The sequence below is a fragment of the Manis javanica genome, chromosome 2, assembly GCF_040802235.1.
Source record: "Manis javanica isolate MJ-LG chromosome 2, MJ_LKY, whole genome shotgun sequence".
In the NCBI taxonomy this organism is placed as follows: Eukaryota; Metazoa; Chordata; class Mammalia; order Pholidota; family Manidae; genus Manis; species Manis javanica.
In genome coordinates, this window is record NC_133157.1 from 21,928,870 (window position 1) to 21,947,315 (window position 18,446).

At 38.8% G+C, this 18,446-nt stretch overlaps 1 protein-coding gene and 1 non-coding gene across 2 annotated transcripts in view; both read left to right on the forward strand.

Annotated features, from left to right (window-relative positions):
• The window catches only part of SVEP1 (sushi, von Willebrand factor type A, EGF and pentraxin domain containing 1), a 171,624-nt gene extending 161,514 nt beyond the window's left edge, over positions 1-10,110 (forward strand). Inside the window, exons 45-48 of the mRNA XM_073226361.1 lie at positions 1,396-1,491; positions 3,303-3,398; positions 5,885-5,978; positions 9,584-10,110. Coding sequence (XP_073082462.1) covers positions 1,396-1,491; positions 3,303-3,398; positions 5,885-5,978; positions 9,584-9,605 — 308 coding nt within the window. The 3' untranslated portion in view covers positions 9,606-10,110. The remainder of the gene's footprint in view (positions 1-1,395; positions 1,492-3,302; positions 3,399-5,884; positions 5,979-9,583) is intronic.
• LOC118966958 (U6 spliceosomal RNA) lies at positions 6,191-6,294 on the forward strand. Its single transcript, XR_005053714.1, has one exon. It is a non-coding gene; the product is annotated as a U6 spliceosomal RNA (small nuclear RNA).
• Positions 10,111-18,446: the final 8,336 nt, after the last annotated feature.

Consider the following 18,446-nt stretch of genomic DNA (forward strand, 5'->3'; position numbering starts at 1 on the left):
ACAGAACTCTGGCCCAGCTCATGGCTTCTTCCAGAGTCAAACATGGCTTCCCAGGCAAGTCTTCTCTCCCGATCTCAGCAATGTTCTCTGGCTGCTGCAGGGAGCCGTTGTCAGGTCTGGGCCAGGAGGACATCTCCTAGACACTCAGGTGTTTCAGCACAGTTTCTAGTTACACTCACCCCTCCTCAGCAGACCCCTGAGCCTGGGCAGAGTATGAGACAATAGGTACTGGTGGCCCCAGGGAAGCAGAGCCCACCCCGTAGTCCCCCTGGCTATCTAGGAGCTGCTGACGAGCACTCCGTGTTCACCGGACCGTTGCATCCTCTTCACTTGCTGGATCGAACTCAGAAACTTACAGATGAATCTTGTGTGTGTATTCAATAAAATCTTCCTGGGAAACAAAAAGGTTCTGTGCTTAAAATTCTACAAAATACAAAATCTTCCTTTGAGTCCTGATAATTTGCCTGGAAGCTGCCGACTCAGGGGAATTTCTAGAAACTGGCTTTACTGGTGGCAGCAATTCATGTGCTTAAATCTTGTAGATAATGAGACATCCTAGTATGTACCTTTAAAACTTCCACTTTTCGAATAAAATAGAGGGGTTTTTTTTACAAATCATAATGATTGTACCATTCATTCTACAAATAGTTGCTGTAAGCCAGAAACTATGCTAGTGAACAAGACAGATATAGCCAAGGAAATACAAAATAATCAAGTTGTTGGATGGGCTATTCGTATGGCCACATGGACAATGACCAGATTTGGATTTAGAGTGAAAAAGCCAGTGTTTCATGACTTATGGGGGCAGGGAGTGTTGAGGAGCCCAGTGAATGAATGGCGTGGACCTCAAAAGAGACAAGGGTTGTAGGAAAGAGGTTGTCTGCAAGCAGCAGTGACAAATGAGGTCACCAACACATGAGATGTCAGAGACGGCCACTGAGGACGTGGCGTCCTCCGGGAATAACCCAGGTTTCACTTAAAGTCAGAAGTCAGATGAGGGTGGTGTGTTTATTGGTTTGCCTGTTTGTCTCTTCCAATAAGATATGGAGGGACAGTGGTGGCAGCCAAGAACTGCAAGCTAGTGAAGGCCATCTCCTGGTAGGGCATTTCTCCTGTCCAGGTCAAAAGAGACTGTCATTCATACCAACTATCAACCTTGTCCCCTCCTGCCCTGAATCCCCAGATCACTAAAACTCTGATGGCCATGTGCTCAGAGCTCTCCAAGCTTGTCTATGCCCCTCCCGAGCCCCTCATGCTCATCCACAAGCAAATGTTGACATTCAGTTTTGTTTCTCTTCCTTAGAGCCTGACTCAAGGAAGTATTATGAAATATAAATGAGCAAGCCTATTTTCTGTAATTCCGTAGACTCAGGATCCACCCTGCTTCTTTTCCAGCTGTCTGTCGATTCCCATGTCAGAACGGAGGTATCTGCCAGCGCCCAAATGCGTGCTCCTGTCCGGACGGCTGGATGGGGCGCCTCTGTGAGGAACGTGAGTCAGTCCTGAAATCTTACATGCTACATCCTCAAATCTTACTTTGAGTCCTGATAATTTGCCTGGAAGCTGCCAACTCAGGGGAATTTCTAGAAACTGGCTTTACTGGTGGCAGCAATTCATGTGCTTAAATCTTGTAGCAGACCAGACAGAAAACCTAGGGCTGATCTGAGTATGCCAGTTAGCTGCAGAAGATGTGGAATATTTGTGACCTTGAAAATATCATTGTCATGACCCACCCAGAGCTATCTCCACATGCCTTGTGGCACGAATTTGCAGGAATCTTCTTGGAAAGGAGTTTATGATGGAGGGTTTCTCAGCCTTTTATGAACTATGCCCTCAGGGTTACAGTTGGTATAAATTCATGGCATTGCATAACATTGTGAGTTGCAGGTAATATTTGCAGCCCACTGTTCACTCTTTTTCTTTAAGGGTAGTTCTTCCCAATTAAGAAAATAAGGACCATTGGTACTCCTACATCTATACAGTGCTAGATGAATTAATATTGAATTTTGAGTCTCATAAAAATATGAATTTGAACTTCCAGGAGAAAGTAAACAAGTGATTTTAAGTGTTTTTTTAATGTCTACAGTACCCTTTGTTTCAGTATCTTAAAAAATATATATGAGGTCAAAATGATTTCATATTTCATTGGGAGTGGCATATGTCAGTCACATGAAGAATCATAAATGTGGTGGCTGTTGGTCTCTTTCAGTTTTATCTGAGGACGTGCATTTTATAAGAAACTCTAAAACTGATTAAGTGTAATCATTTCAACTAATCTAAAAAGGAAAATAGAAAATGGAAATAAATGTGGGCTGTTGACAGCTCACCAGAGCAGGTGTTCTCAGAGCAGTGATTAAGAAGAGAGAGTGCATTTGTCTTTCCGCCTCTCCCCAGCCATTCCTTTCCACTTAGATCTACCGTTACAGCTTGATGGCTATAACGCTAAGAGTCTAAAGACTGGAAGAACATTTTCCCTGCGTTGCCCTAACCACAGGCCTGGCTTAGCTCACTGAGCCCCTGCCTGTCCCCCTGCATCAGACCAGGGCTGCCCAAGCTTTAGCAAACATACAGACATCTGGGAGATGTTGTTAAGGGCAGATTCTGATTCAGTAGATCTGGGTTGGGACCTGAGATTCTGCATTTCTAAGCAACTCCTAGCTAATGCTGATGCTTTTGGTTTGAGACCCGCCCTTGGAGTAGCGAACCAAAAGACAATGCTACTCCTTTTCAATAGACTATGCCTCTTTAAAGAACTGAGGAATTTCTAAGAGGAACGATTGCCCTGAGGGGTGTAGGGAGGGCTGATTGAGTTACCATCAGGCCTCAACTACAGGAAATAAAGGGTGACTTGTCCCATCACTACTAATGTGTTGCCAACACCAGCCTACAGAATAGACCACCTGACTTCCATTTTCACAGTTAGTTCAAGGTAATAAGAGAGCCTTGAGATAGCCAAACCCTGTTAGAGCGTTTTATGTAATTTGAAATGGAAATTTGGAACGATAATAAATGGAGAACATTCTGCTTAGTTTGTGAAGAGAAAGCAAACCACTTAATGGACATCGATTATGGTATGTTCTCTCTGAAAGAGAGCCTTTGGCATTAGAGTCATTACACCAGGCTAAGGGGCCAGACTTCCTGATTGCATTTCCCAGTGACACTGGCTCATAAACACAACAGATACAGGAAGATTAGCTGATGGGTCATGCGAGGTTTCACTCATCCCGGAAAACGTTTTTTGAACGCTTAAACATAACTGAGTGTGTGTATTTTGATCAAATCCTTTGTGGTGTCCTTTCTAGCAATCTGCATCCTTCCCTGTCTGAACGGTGGTCGCTGTGTGGCCCCTTATCAGTGTGACTGCCCACCTGGCTGGACGGGGTCTCGCTGTCATACAGGTAGGCTTGTTTTCCTGGTGACTTGGCTCTATGAAGCCCTAGAAGAAACTGATGAGTGTGACTCGGATGTGAAACAAAAGGGTGCCAAAGTGTCTCAGGATTTTCTCAAGTTGGTCATTCTAACCAAAGGCATGGAAGTATAAGGCAGGTGTATTCAGCATAGTATGGCTGGAGCCATAGAGGAAATACAGAGATATGGCTGGAAATGCAGGCTTAAAGATGGACAGAGCCAGGTTAGGAAATGCACTGCCTGGCAGGTTCCAGGTGCTGGATTATGTCTTGTGAGCAACAAAAGCCACTGAAAGGGTTTAAGCAGGAAAATCATGTGATCACATTTTCTTTTAGACAAATTGTTTTGGGAGCAATACAGTAAACAGCAGAAAGCAAGACTTATAATAGGGAGACCAGTTAGGAAGTTAGCAAAGCAGAATTAGCAAGAGGTAAGGAAGTCTGGAGAAATAATAATAAAAAAAGGATGGGTTTAAGAGATGTTTGAGAAGTGCATCAGTACTACTTATTATAGATTTATTGTGGGAATAAAGATCTGAGAAGAGTTCAAGACTGATGGCCCAGTTTGGGCCCCTGAGGGGAAGGTGGTGCCATTTACTGAGTTAGAAAATCCGAGAGGAGCAGGTTTGAAGGTATAGATAAGGAGGTAAGTACGGACATGCCGAGTTGGAGGGGCCTGTGAAACGTAAGAGGGAGAGGTCTGCAGGACAGTTGGATGATGGTAGATGGTTAGGTGCCCAGAAGATGCGTCTAGATTGAAGTTACAGATATTTAAGTCATCACTGGAAAACATTCAAGGGGAAAAAAAGAAGACTGTGCAGAAGAACATAGAAGAGACACTGGCCCAGAATGGATCATTGGGGGCACCCATGGGTGCAGGGAAGGAGAACAGTGCTAAGCTTTGAGACAGGGAAGTGAAAATAATGGCTAATTAGTTGATACAGTCAGTCCTCGCAAAATCATTGTGCTCCTGAAAAGGAGTCATTTACAGAAAACCTGTATGTAAGCACTGTACTAGGTACTGGGGAGCTAAGGATCACAAAGAAACATCCCTGCCCTCAAGTGGCGTATAATCTAGTGGAGACAGGAATAGACTGATAATCAAGAAATTAGACCTCACAGTACAGTGGCATAAGTGCTGTGTTTGAGAAAGGCAAGACTTGTTAGGGAGACATGTTTGTCACCAGTCAACAATCGTTTGTTACTGTCATCCATGAAAAGGAACCATCTCTTTGATGAATTTTTTTCACTGTAACTTAAATTGCATCTATTTCGAGTTCTTTCTAAATAGTTATCACCAATTTAGTAATTTAGCTTCATAGAGATTAAAATTCTTCTGACCCTCTGCATGTTTTCTCTAATTCTGCAAAACGGAGCAGATGACATGAAGAGGGCTGACAACTGTGTCAACTTATAGATGCTCTTTGGCACATGACCTTGAAAGGCGCCTTTGCAGCTGTCTTACACTTCACATTGGAGCCCACCATTCAATGAACCTTTTTTTTTTTTTTTTATATTAGCAGAATCTATGGAGAGTTAGTTTTAGATTACTGGGTTTTCTTTTCGCTATTTTTAATCCTGCTTGGTTTCATAATTCCCTTTTATTATATTGCATATCTGTGCATTCCATTGAGCCACTCCTGCTGTTCACTTGCCAAGAGAGCTCCTCAGGGCAAAGACGGTGTCCTACTTCTTGTCCTCTCTCTTCTCACCGGGTGCTTATCAAGTACCTGGTGCATACTGACATTTTCCCTGCATTTTATGAATGAGTGATTAAAGAAGTGACATTTACTCGTATCTCACCAGAAGTGAGTTTTTCATCTGGGGAAGCACACCTTTCCAAGACCCACTGAGGCTGAAATGATGACACCTGTACATTTCCCATTGCCAGCCTTCTCTGGACAGGCATTTTATGTTCTTCCTCCTGGGAATTCTCCTTTCTCTTTGATATGTTAAACTTACTGGTATTAGGTCCTCATTCGTTTTTAGCATCCTTAGGTTTTTTTTCTATTTATTCACAAGAGTAGGTTCATGAAGATGGAAAGTTTGGTTATGACACTGAGAAAGAAGTCTATACAGTAAATCTTTGGGTGTTCATTAAGGGTTTCATCTGTGGCTAATTTTTAACTCCATTGTAGGTTCTGTAATTCTAACTAAAGCTGATAAAAACCTTGAAATGTGTTTCCTAGCAAACGCAAAGGGCTTTTCAATCGTCTGTTGTTTTATACAGTCAATGTGCCTGATTTACTGTTGTAAGAGTTGATGTTTGATGTAATGACTCAGTCATTCACAGAATTCAGTGCTAGCTCCCTGGAGAGATTTACAATCTGAGCATATGAAAAATTTACAGTTCAAAAGAGTATGTGTCAAATTGGTTGCACAAATAAAAAGATTAAAGAAAAGAAAAATCACATTGAGTTCATAATACAGAATTGCTATGTATTAATTAAGTAAATATGCATGAATTTTCCTCCCAGCTGTTTGCCAGTCTCCCTGCCTGAATGGTGGAAAATGCGTCAGACCAAACCGATGCCATTGTCTCTCTGCTTGGACAGGACATGACTGTTCTAGGTAAGACAACCAAAGACTAATGTTTATCTGTAACATGAAAGAGACTGAAATTCAAGTTATTTTGAGAGCCAGAAGGTATCTCTAGTTCGAGCATAAGCATTTTGTATCCAAAAATATCCATTTTAAGATACTCTCTAAATTTGAACTAAAGCCCATACAAAGAAGAATGAGTAAGAATTGACAAATAAAACAGTATCTCAAAAATAAAACTTGTACTCACTTCAGCAGCACATATACTACAACTGAAACAATACTAAGGTTATCATGGCCCCTGCACAAGGAAGACATGCAAATTCAGGAAGCATCCCATGTTTTTCCACCAAAAACAAAGAAAAAAAGTGTTAATTAAGCAAATAAATTGCCTGCCCTCTTGAACAGAAAATTGCATCCTTCATATGCAAAGATGTAAAATAAATAATAAACTCAGTGCATTTCACTGATGTTCATTTGCATTCCTGATTATGATAAAAAATAGTATTGAAATTGATAAATTCTTTTGTCAAAAATTTTGTTTTATATTTTTAGTGAATATATATTTTCAGCATTTAATCGACTAAAAGAAAATATGTATAAATATGTTCTGTCAATTGTTCCCTCATTTCTAACTGAGTGAATATAGTTGAGAAAAAATTATCACAAAAATAAGTCAAAGGGAAAATAAGTAAAAATTAAGTCAAAAAGAAAATAAGTAAAAAATAATTTAAGCTTTTTTTATTGAGTTATAATTGACATACATTATATTAGTTTAAGATGTACAACATAATGATTCAATATTTGTATGTATATTCAAAACAATCACCAAAATAAGCCTAGTTAACATCCATCACCATACAGTTACAAAATATTTTTTTCATGTGATGGGAACTTTAAAGATTTACTCTCTTAGCAACTTTCACATACACAGTACAGTTTTAACTACAGTCTCCATGCTGTACATTACATCTCCATGAGTCATTTATTTTATAACAAGAGGTTTGTACATTTTGACACCTCACCCATTCCCCTACCCCCCAACTCCCCACCTATGGCTAATAGCAGTCTGTTCTCTCTATCTGAGCAGTTTTTGTTTTCTGTTTTTTAAGACTATACATATAAATGAGATGATACAATGTTTTTCTCTATTTCATATTTCACTTCACATAGTACCCTCAAGGTCTACCCATAGTGTCACAAATGGCAAGATTTCATTCTTTTTTATGGCTGAATAATATTCCATTATATTTATATACCATATTTCTTTATCCCTTCATTTATCAATTGTCTGTTAGGTTGTTTCCATATGTTGGCTATTGTAAATAATGCTGCAATGAACATGGAGGTGCATATATCTTTTCGAGTTAGTGTTTTCATTTTCTTTGGGTAAATACCTAGAGGTAGAGTTGCTAGATCATATGATATTTCTATTTTTAATCTCCTGAGGAACCCCCATACTGCTTTCTGTAGTGGCTGCACCAATTTACATTCCATCATTGAACAAGGGCTCCCTTTTCTCCACATCCTCACCAACATTCAGTATTTCTTGTGATTTTGATACTAGCCATTCTGAGTTGTGTGAGGTGATATCTCACTGTGGTTTTGATTTGCATTTCCCTGATGATTAGAGATGTGAACATCTTTTCATGTGTCTGTTGGCCATCTGTATGTCTTCCTTGGAAAAATATCTATTCAGTTCCTCTGCCCATTTTTTAATTGGATTATTAGGTTTTTTTGATGTTGAGTTGTATGCATTCTTTATATATTTTGAATATCAAAGCCTTATCAGATATATCATTTGTGAACATATTCTCCCATTCAGTAGGTTGTCTTTTCATAGGTTTCCTTCACTGTACAAAAGCTTTTTAGTTTGATAGAGTTCCAATTGTTGATCTTTTATTTTATTTATTTTGTTTTTGGTGTCAAATCTAGAAAAATCATTGTCAAGGCTCTTGTCAAGGAATTTACTGCCTAAGAGTTTTATTGTTTCATCTTTTACAGTCATGTCTTCAATTTGAGTTAATTGTTGTGAATGATATAAGATACTGGTCCAATTTCATTCTTTCACATATGGTTCTCCAGTTTTCCCAACATCATTTATTGAAGAGACTGAGCTTTCCCCATTGTATATTATTGCTCCTTTGTCATAAATGACTTGACCATATATGCATGGGTTTCTTTCTGGACTTTCTGTTCTATTCCATTGATCTATTTTTTTTTATGCTAATACCATACTGTTTTGATTAGTATAGTTTTGTAATATAGTTTGATCTCAGAGAATATGATGACTCCAGCTTTGTTTTTCTTTCTCAAGATTTAAAGTATTTAAAACCTCAGGAAATGTCAGAGATATTGCATCATACCATGGATAAAATATTTGCAATATTAAAACATTTTCCTCACAAATTTTGCAGTGTTGGAATACTGCCAGTCTGTATCTTCTTCCAATATACATTATTGCATTACATCACTTAGATTTGTATTATGTACATTTACTTCCATCTTATAGGTATCATTAAAAACCAATGGATACTTCTATATTCATCTTAAAAAGAGGGAAGTTCAGTTAACTGAGAACAACTCTTGTTTTTCATTTCCTTTCATGTTGATTGGAATTTCAAAGTCATCTTGCAAAAACAAGGTCTATTTAACTACAAATTTAAAAAAAAATCTGTCTCGTACCATATCATCTCGAGTACATGCCATCTCTGCAGACAGAAAAAGTAGATTGAGCCCCAAAGAGCAAATTTGGATTATACAAGTACATTCAGAAGCTTCCAAGATAAAGATGATTCTACCTGAAAATGGAGTTGAAAGAATTTAAGAAAATGAGAGTCAAACTGGAATGGATTCCTGGGGAAAAAAGAGAGAAGAGAAAAGAAGTGAGAGGGAGAGAGGGGGTGGGTGGGGGGAAAGAAGATAAAAGGAATAATAATGACAGTGACTCCAAGGGACCAGGAAGTATTTATAACATTCCTAGTTTTAGACTTTATATTTCAACTCCTTCATCTTACAGATTAGAAAAGGAAACCCAGAGTTTGTGTGCTTCCCTCACATCAAAATACTCCCATAGGAGCTCTTTCTTGACCAAGGGGAAAGGTAGATAGCTTCTCTAAAAATGCTGTGTATTAAAAAGAGAACAAAATCTAGATTTTTAAAATGAAAATGTTTGATAAAGAAAAAACGATTATGGAAAATTGAGCTGATAGGTATATCCCACATTCAAGGGAAGGTCAACTTCAATCCAGAGGACTGGGCAAGTCACGCCTCCTCTCACCGTTACAAGGTTTTCTAGGATGACTGTAGAAGTTAAGACTCTCTTACTGTAACTCTAACTAAGCAAAGGAAGGAATTTGTTATGACGATAGAGAGACCGTGCATGGAACCCAAATATATGTGGTGGCCAAGCATCAGGAGAACGAGCCTGAGGACTTGAAAGCCTCCAGCGGCCTCTCGCCAGTGTCTGCCCCACCCTCTCTCATGCTGGAGTATGGTTTTCTCTGCCTGCACAGATCACAGCTAATGCATGCCCAGGTGGCTGAGACTTTCAGTCCTGTTTTAATCAGCCACAAAAGAGCTGTTACTGCTTCTGCTCAGTCTTTCCTGTCGAATCTCTTTGTTTTTTGTTCCAGGAAAAGGAGGATTGGGTTTTAACCACTGAACAGCCAGCCAGCTCTCCTAAAAGCTGGGTCATCTCTTCCTGGTAGTCCTGGGCATCCTGGAACTTATGCAAAGAAATTCCAACACGGTGCTGGGTCTTATTTGTTTATTAAACTTGTTATTTTGGGGTTTATCTTTTTATTTTGTGTTATATTTTGTTATTCCTTGTGACATACTTTCTTACATGTTTCCATTTTTAAATATGCCTGTATTTTCTACATAAAAATATATTAAATAGATGCTGCTCCACTCTCACAAAATGTACATACTCTGCTATCTATTGAGAAAGTTCCTGGGACACATTTTTATCAGTTACTTAAAATGATTTTTCAATTAAAATATATTTTGCTACTAAATAATATTTTGCTGAATAGTGCCATTTTGTGAGGTAGCCTGGGAATAATGAAGAGGATTAATGATCTCTCATCTATGCTATTGGCACAATACAAGATCACATGTAGTGTAAAGAGAAATTACAATAAAGGAGACCCTTCGTTTAGTTCTGTCTTCTTTACAATATGTGTAACGATTAAGGTTTCCTTTCATTTAATCTAACTATTGAACTATTAACCCTTCACACAGAATGCTGTCCCGGTGCTGAGAGCAGCCTGGCTAATTCCTTTCCCAACATTTGGAAAACTGTAGGCATCGGCTTAGTGGATGGAGGAAAAAGCATTATGATCCTGGTTCACAAGATGAAGTGCTTTATTTCTTCTCACAGCTGGAATAGGCAATGCAAGAACTGGAAGATTAACAGAGAGCCCATTTCTGGGTCATAATCCCACAGCTCACTGCTTTGGGAGACATGAGATAAGAATAGGAGGACAGGGAAAGGGAAGGAAAAAGGCAAATGGGAAAAGTTCCCCAGAATTATGCTCCTGGTCCTACTTGCGAAAAAGAATTGAGGTTACCCAGGCAGAGCCGAGCTGCCCCTCAGCTCCTACTGCTTACCTGCCTCCATCACTATACTTCCACCAGGATAAGGACTTCCCCAGACTTCTGGAAAGTAAAGCCAAACACTAGATTTTGTTTAGGATAGGAAAATTACAATCAACTCACCTCAATCCTCTGGGAGAATTGTTCCAACATACGGCATGAGATCCGTTGTAACACTGTGGAGAAATGTAGGAAAGATGAAAATGAGCTTGATGGTCCTAGTGGTTCTCTTTACTGCCCTGCACTTCCCTCAGCCATTGATTTCTCCTCACCAACAAAACACAATGAATTCTTACCATGTGAGAAAATACTCAACCTCACAAATCTGGTATGCAAATTCAAACAGTGAGAAACCATTTTATCTGATTAGCAGTGACTTGTTTTTAATGTTAATAAACAGTACTGGCAAATGTGGAATGCAATAGGAAATTTTATAGATTGTCAATGAGAGTGTGAATGACTATAATTTTAGAAAGCACCTTGACAATATGTATTCTTAAAAGTATTTTTATATGCTTTGAGCTAATATAAAGCAAGTGTTAGACGTAATAAAGTTCATCATAGCATAATTATTATAGGTGAAAATGTGTACATGGACTCTAAACTATACTACCTTAAGCACATTTCTGAATCACATTATTTCTAGCCTTCAACGAGAAGGCAGTAACATGGAACATGCATGCAGTATAAGGTTAAATGAGGAAAAAAGGACATAAAATTTTCCTGACTCATATGGTTAAAAAAATCTACAAAAGTAATGCAAAATGAAGATGAGAAGGAAAAATGCCCCAGGTCACAGAGCTATAAATAACACTGGCACTTGAATTTAAACTCTGACAAGCCTGGGCCCAAATGTCTGTACTTTTCTTACTGTATTCAAATGCTACTTCTTAGTTTTAGAATATTCACTTGGCAAACATGAAATAGTTAACACAACAGATAAAAAAAAATTCTGTGATACATGACAGTCAAATGGAATACGGCTCTTGCCCCAAGAATGAAAAAATCATGCCCTCATTGTATAGTTTCCCCTGCCTGGTATCATAGAAGTGTCAAGTCCTAAAAAGTCCTATGATCATTTCAATAGATGTAGAAAAAGCTTTCGGAAAATCTTAGTACCTATCAATGTCAAACTTTGTTAATAATGATTTTCCTTAAGACATGGAGCTGTGGGTGATCTTTATCTCTCATCCAAATATTACCCTTTATTTCTGACATATTCATAAATATGCTTTTGTATTCATAAAAATCTTATCTAAACATTAATTGATGTAAAAGCTCCCCATCAATGCAGGTATCATCTTTCTATTTACCCTAATTAACCTGGCATATGCATTGGTATGTATTGTATGAGTTTAAAAATCTTACCTCCATTTCGTTTTGTGTAAACACTCCTTCAGAAGAGTTCAGATCCAAATGACTATTAGAATAATATAAAATGGAAACTGTTGCCAAGAGGAAATAATCAACAAATTTTGATCTACTTACATACACAAGAGGAATGCTTGCTGATGATCAAATTAAGGACTTAATGAATGAATTATTAAAACTATCAGTGTATTTTTGCCATATATACATGTGCCTTTTGTTCCGAATAACATAAGAGACAGACACTAACAACATCTCAAAGTACCAGCCAAGCTACAACAGAATTATTTTCTTTTGCTTCCCTAACAACCAACATAGTAGCAATACTCTTTTTTTTTTTTTTTTGGAAGGGATTATAACTAATTATTCATGATTCCCTCCTAACTCTGACCTTAAGGCAGTGACAGCAACTTCAAACCTTCATTTTTTCCCCATAATTATCTTAACATACCAGCCATTCAAGGTAACATGGGCCCAAAATGTACACAGGGATGGAACCCGAAAGAACTGGATTGTTTCGAAAATAATGAAAAGCAGCAGCAGACTCACAGACTCCAAGAAGGACTAGCAGTTACCAAAGGGGAGGGTTGGGGGAGGGCAAGTGGGGAGGGAGGGAGAAGGGGATTGTGGGGTATCATGATTGGTGCACGTGGTGTGTGTGGGGTCACAGAGAAGACAGTATAGCACAGAGAAGACAAGTAGAGACTGTGGCATCTTACTACACGGATGAACAGTGACTGCATTGGGGTATGGAGGGACTTGATAATAAGGGTAAATGTAGTAACCACATAGTTTTTCTTGTTGATTTTTAAAATGTTACGTTTATAATTTTCCAGAAAGAAAAAGCTGTGTGTAGTGTAATATTGGCATTATGCTGTAGGACTTACAATGTCCATATTCACATGGCCCTGTGCCTGGGAATCTTACCTAAATCCTTCATCCCTTCAGACCCCAGTGAGGACTTCATCTTTGGAACCAAAGTGCTGGAAAACGTTTTTGTAATATTTAAACTTTTATTCTGTAAAGCTGTTGATGTTAATAATAATGGAGATATGTGAGGAAAAAAGAAAAGAAAAGAATGAAAACCTGCAAACATAAGAGCTACATGTCTTCATCTGGTATTATAGCTACATGTTCCTGGCTGCAGTAATCAGCAGGCAGAGCCCCTTAAAGTATATGCTCTTCAGTGAAATATTTCTGAGCTGTTAAGTTTTTGTGAATGGAGCCAGGCTACTTTAAAGAGGCACATGTAGATCGAGGCTGCTGGGGTGTAAGAGTCACAGTACAGACTGCGGTCCCCTTCTCCTTGGAGGAAATGCTGATCACACCCACTCTTCATAGAAACAACATTCAAGAGCACTTGCTCCACCCTCCTAAGTCCTGACCTGCCTGATTACGCACCGGATCCTCACCCTTCTGAATCATTAAGATTTCCCCTTTCATTAGTCCACTGGAACCTTCACTTTCCCAGAAAAGTACTCAAGCTAGTTTATGCTTCTGTAAATTCAAGTGCATCTGATCAGCAAAGGGAACAGAGAGCAAACCGACAAACTAGAAAAGCCTGAAAGAATGGATTAAGGTGAAGATCATAAAAAAGTAGCAAAATTGCCTACATGCATTTTGTAATTATACCCCATTCTTCCAGAGCTGTCACTGAAAATCTAGGAAATGTATAGTCAAAGGGGAAAACCTTCCAAAGTCTTTTTTGCACACCTTGTAGTTTGTATTCTGCTTTGTAATTTAAGATGTATTTTTCTCCTACATTGTCTCATAAATTGTGAGACTTGAAATTATGTGGATGACTAGCATTTACATGGATGACTACCAATGGCTGAATAGATGTTGGAATCCCTTCTCAGCCTCTTCCCAATCCATCTCAGCTAATTCTGCAAACTACCTCTTTTACACTTAAGAAAAATGAGGTAAAGAGAAGAAATGCCTACAAGATCTAGAAATTACTACCCAACACCTGAGGTCCAACGCTAGGGTTCAGAGTACCACACTTTATAGAGAACAGACCTTAGCCAGACTACGGCTGTTATTTTCAACCACAAGTAAACTTTATAACTATGATAGTTTATTATTACAGTCTATGTTTCTGATGTTTGCAAAAGAAAATGTTCCTAATCACAAAGCAGCCTTAGTTTTTGTAAAAGTTCCACCAAATAACTCCAGGCTGTGTTTAAAGGGCAGCCCAATTATGTAAGTCATAACTGCAACATTGGAAGACCTAGTGATGAATGGCTTTCAGTTCTCTGAATATTCATGTTCTCATCTTGAGGCCTCCACACAAGTCATTTCCTTTACCTGTGTTACTTTCCCCTACTTCCACTCTTCACCCAACCCACCATCGTAATCACCATCCCCCCTCACTGTTCTTGCCTCCATTTGTTCTTTCTCTTTTTTAACAAGCAGAGTAGTTTGAGACAGCAAAAGTACACACTCAAGGAGGGAGTGTGGGCATGCTCAAGAGATAAGCGGCCTCCACCCTTTGTTTTTGAGTTCTCAAATGCCGTAGACTTTGTTCTAAACCCCCTGCCACACCACAAGATCAACTTCTATAAGACACAGGGAGAGTGAGCTCTCCTCTTTCTTATTCCAAAATTCCTTCCAGTCCAGAATTCAAGTGAAAATGAATATGGTGTATGTGTGTGTGTGTGTGTGTGTGTGTGTGTGTGTGTGTGTGTGTGTGTGTGTGTGTGTGTGTGTGAGAGAGAGAGAGAGAGGTAAGATTCAGAAGGAGAAGCAACAGGTCATATATATCTAGAAGCTCTCTTAAACACACACACACACACACACACACACACACACACACACTACAAACTTTTTATCCCTATCAAAATAGTTCATGATCTTGGTCTTAAGCCACTGTTGAGCTTGCTGCATTGAACCTTGAGTAGACTCTGGAAGACAGAAATGGAACTCAGAAATCTGTAACCATGGTGTCTCAAGAATATACTTATACTTTTATAGAGAAGACGTGGGCACTGAAGTGTCTCCTACCAAAGTAAAAGATAGAAAAGGCACCGAGCTCCTGTTAATTCTTCACTGCACAGGCTGCCAATATGATACAACTTGATAACCCTGCCAAGTGGAACAAGGGATGTAACAGGAAGGGACACCCACCCATTTGCATTCTTGATCTCATGCATATCATTATGTTAATATTTTGCTAGTTCTATAGTAAACTAAAGGGAAAGCCAATCCATGCAACTCAGAGTTAACAGTCATGCTTCTCTCTAATCTGAGAAGCAGAACCAGTCTTTGTGGTCTGGTCTAACTGCACTTCTCATCTTGCTGAACTCAAACTTCTGTTCTAGGTGAACTTCTGGTCTACCATGGTAGACCACTTCTAAGCCACACCCAGAACTTCCCCCACGGTGAAGCTAACTAGACCACAGGTAGTTCTGCTTCAGACTATATGTATATTTAATGTGCTTCAGATTTTAATACAATTCCTATAATTTGACGGTCTTCTACCAAGAGTGAAGTGCACACAGGGCAAATGAAATGGGACATTTAACTGTACAAATTCCTATTGTTGCTCCTTGTTTCCCACTTATGTAGTTTAAAAATTGTAAACCACTCCAAACAGTTCTATGTGGTGTCTCTCCTAATTTCACCTTCCCATGTACAACACCCTTTAATTTACTAACTCAACTCTTTTTATCTGTATGACTAAACTTGGTGCCTCTTACCCTCCTATAGAGTAGATTCCCCTTCTTATTTTCCCCCTGCCCAATAGCTGCCCTTCCACTACGGTTCTGAGATGAGACCCTAGCAGATATTTATCATTCATCTGCCTCCCTCCCTCCATGAAGACAGAAATAGTATCTTACTTACCAATATGTCCTTAGTAGTATTTGCCATATAGTAGGTACTTAATAAATACTAAGGAAAGAAAGAAATAATAAAGACTGTGGGGGCAGAAACCTTTCGTACAACATAACAGAAAAACAATTAGGGGGTCTCCAGGAATACAGTCCCCATAAAAACATATATTAATTATTTTAGGTAACATTTTAGATAAATTACGTATATATATAATTTTTCCTCAAAAGAAAATGACATAGTTTTTCAATTATGTTTTCATAATTTGCCCTTCCAAAGTCAAAGACAGAAGAAATCTGGATGATAGAAATGATGATAGTTACCTTGAAGGCTAGGTTAATTTGGAGGGTGCCGAGCAGTGTTTAGCACATGACTACATGGTTTCTGATGTACTGATGAGGTATTGGAAGACATTTGATGTTGACAAATTACTTTGGTTAAAGAGAAAGAGTCCAAGAAAAACAGTGTTCAAGAGGTACCTGTTCATCCTTCCTGTGCAAAAGGACCATCATGCTCCTCGATGTTTGCAGGTTTTGCAGCCCACCTCCTTAGCAGTAACACCTTGGCACATGTTTCACTTCCATCATGCCAGGTATTTGTTTTTCAATCTTCTTTGTGGCTTTATCCTTATAAAGAAAGTTATGCTTTATGTGTGAGTTATAAAAAATGTTCAGTTTATGTTTATTTCCTAGCAAGCTAAACTGCTTCTCAGAAAGGTTTGATGTCTTTGCAAATATGCCAGAATAGAACTGCGAGGGAAATTGTCTACCTCTATTCAACACAAAAGATATAAAAGAGTTCTTCTGTTAGAAGCGTGTTTATTAATCAGGAAAAATTAGGCACAAACTACTGATTCAGTAACTGAGAGATGAATATTTGGAATTACTATTGATTTCATTGGTTGGGATAACTTTTGGTCATTTTTAAGGCTTGGCATATTAGATAGTCATACTGAAATATTTACTTATGAAATTATATCAATGTTTGGATTTGCTTTCAAATGCTCCAAAATTTTTTTAAAACTTGGCAGGGAGGCAGCTATAACTAAAGCATGAATAGCAGAATGTTGATGATAGCTGAAACTGAATCAGGGGTTCACCTCTTATTTTTGTTTGCAATTGCAGGGATTCACCTCTTATTTTTGTTTGTATTTGAAATTTTCCACAACTAAAAAATGTGTTTACATCACACTTATTGGCTATTATCTGATGACACCTGTATTTACTATCCATGAGACTTGGAGTTAAATGCATTGCTGTCCAATCCACAAACAGGCAAATGCATGGTATCTGGGAAACCATGGTCTGAAATTATAGAACAGTAAGATGAGTCCCTTCATAAAAAGAAAACGTAGCTGACTCACTTTCATGCTGTTTGCTTATTAAATATATAAGATCCCTGAACTTAATGGCTTCATCCTGTGGGCACCAGAGCGCTTTGGACACATATCAAAGCAACTTTCTCTTTATATCATGGCTAGTTGAGGTGTCTGGAACATCCTTAATGGGCAAGGTTTATTTCTTATTTATGGGTACAGTGATTAAAAGCACAGGCTCTAGAATGCAGCCACCCACATTGAAGTCCTGGCCCCTCCCCTTACAAGCACACTAGGCTTTCTCATCTGCATAATGGAAGCAATTACAGGTCCTACTCCAGCTGTTGGTGTGCGGATCAAGGAGTCACACAAGTTAAGTAGGAATTCTCTCAGTTTACTGAATCAGTCAATTTATCTCAATTAAGTACATGTCCTTACAAGTCCCACTATGATACTAACTGTTCATGGGATGTAACTGAGTCTCTTTTGCTTCCTAACCCTATATTCTGTCCAGGCAGCCAGGCTAGACTGGAGGATCTTCACAATACTGAAAGCCACGCCCTTCAGAGCAAAGTGCAAGCAACATTAGCTTCATCGCAACATTGCGATGCTCTAGACAGGTGAGTGAGACATTCTGTGGATCTTATGGATTTGATGCCTTGATGGTTCCAAACCTCTTCCTCTGGTTTGCAAGACACAGGAAGACACAATCTTGAGGTAACTACACTGGAACTGGAGTAGAAGAGCTCTCTTATGCTTGGCTGTGAGCCATGCTATCAGTTTACCAAGACAATCGATTTTCCTATATCCCACCCCCCAGGGCCCCTGCTACCTACACAACACGAGTGACCCTCCTCCCCTTAGTTCTTTCAGCTTGATGTTCAGCGTTCTGACCCAGCTATTAGAAGAAGGACTTGAGGATTAATAAGTCTTGACTAGAGTTGCCTCACTTACATTCTCAGATATAATGGTATCTAGGTAGTAGTTGGACTTAAACATAAACACATTATTCAACAGGATATTTAACATTACATTTGCCCAAAATATCTTACTAAAATCTCTGAAATGGGAGTGCATCTTACAATGGCATGGCTTAGTGTAACTGGCAGTTTAATAGTTTATCTTAGCATTGTGGTATCTTAGATTCAATAAGAAGCAATCAAATAAAATCTTCAGTGCCTCGCATTGTATATGGAAAGTTACAGGCTTGGCTGAATTACTGGCCCAAGGCTCTAGATGTATTATCTGGGCCTGTGAAAAGCCTTGAGTCTCTCTATTCTCTGAACCCTGCTATTGCTAGTGAAAAATAAACATCAGGATAAAGGAAAAAATTGTGAGTTCTTTGAAACCCTGAACTTTGATTTGAGAAAGGGTCTTTGCTAAGC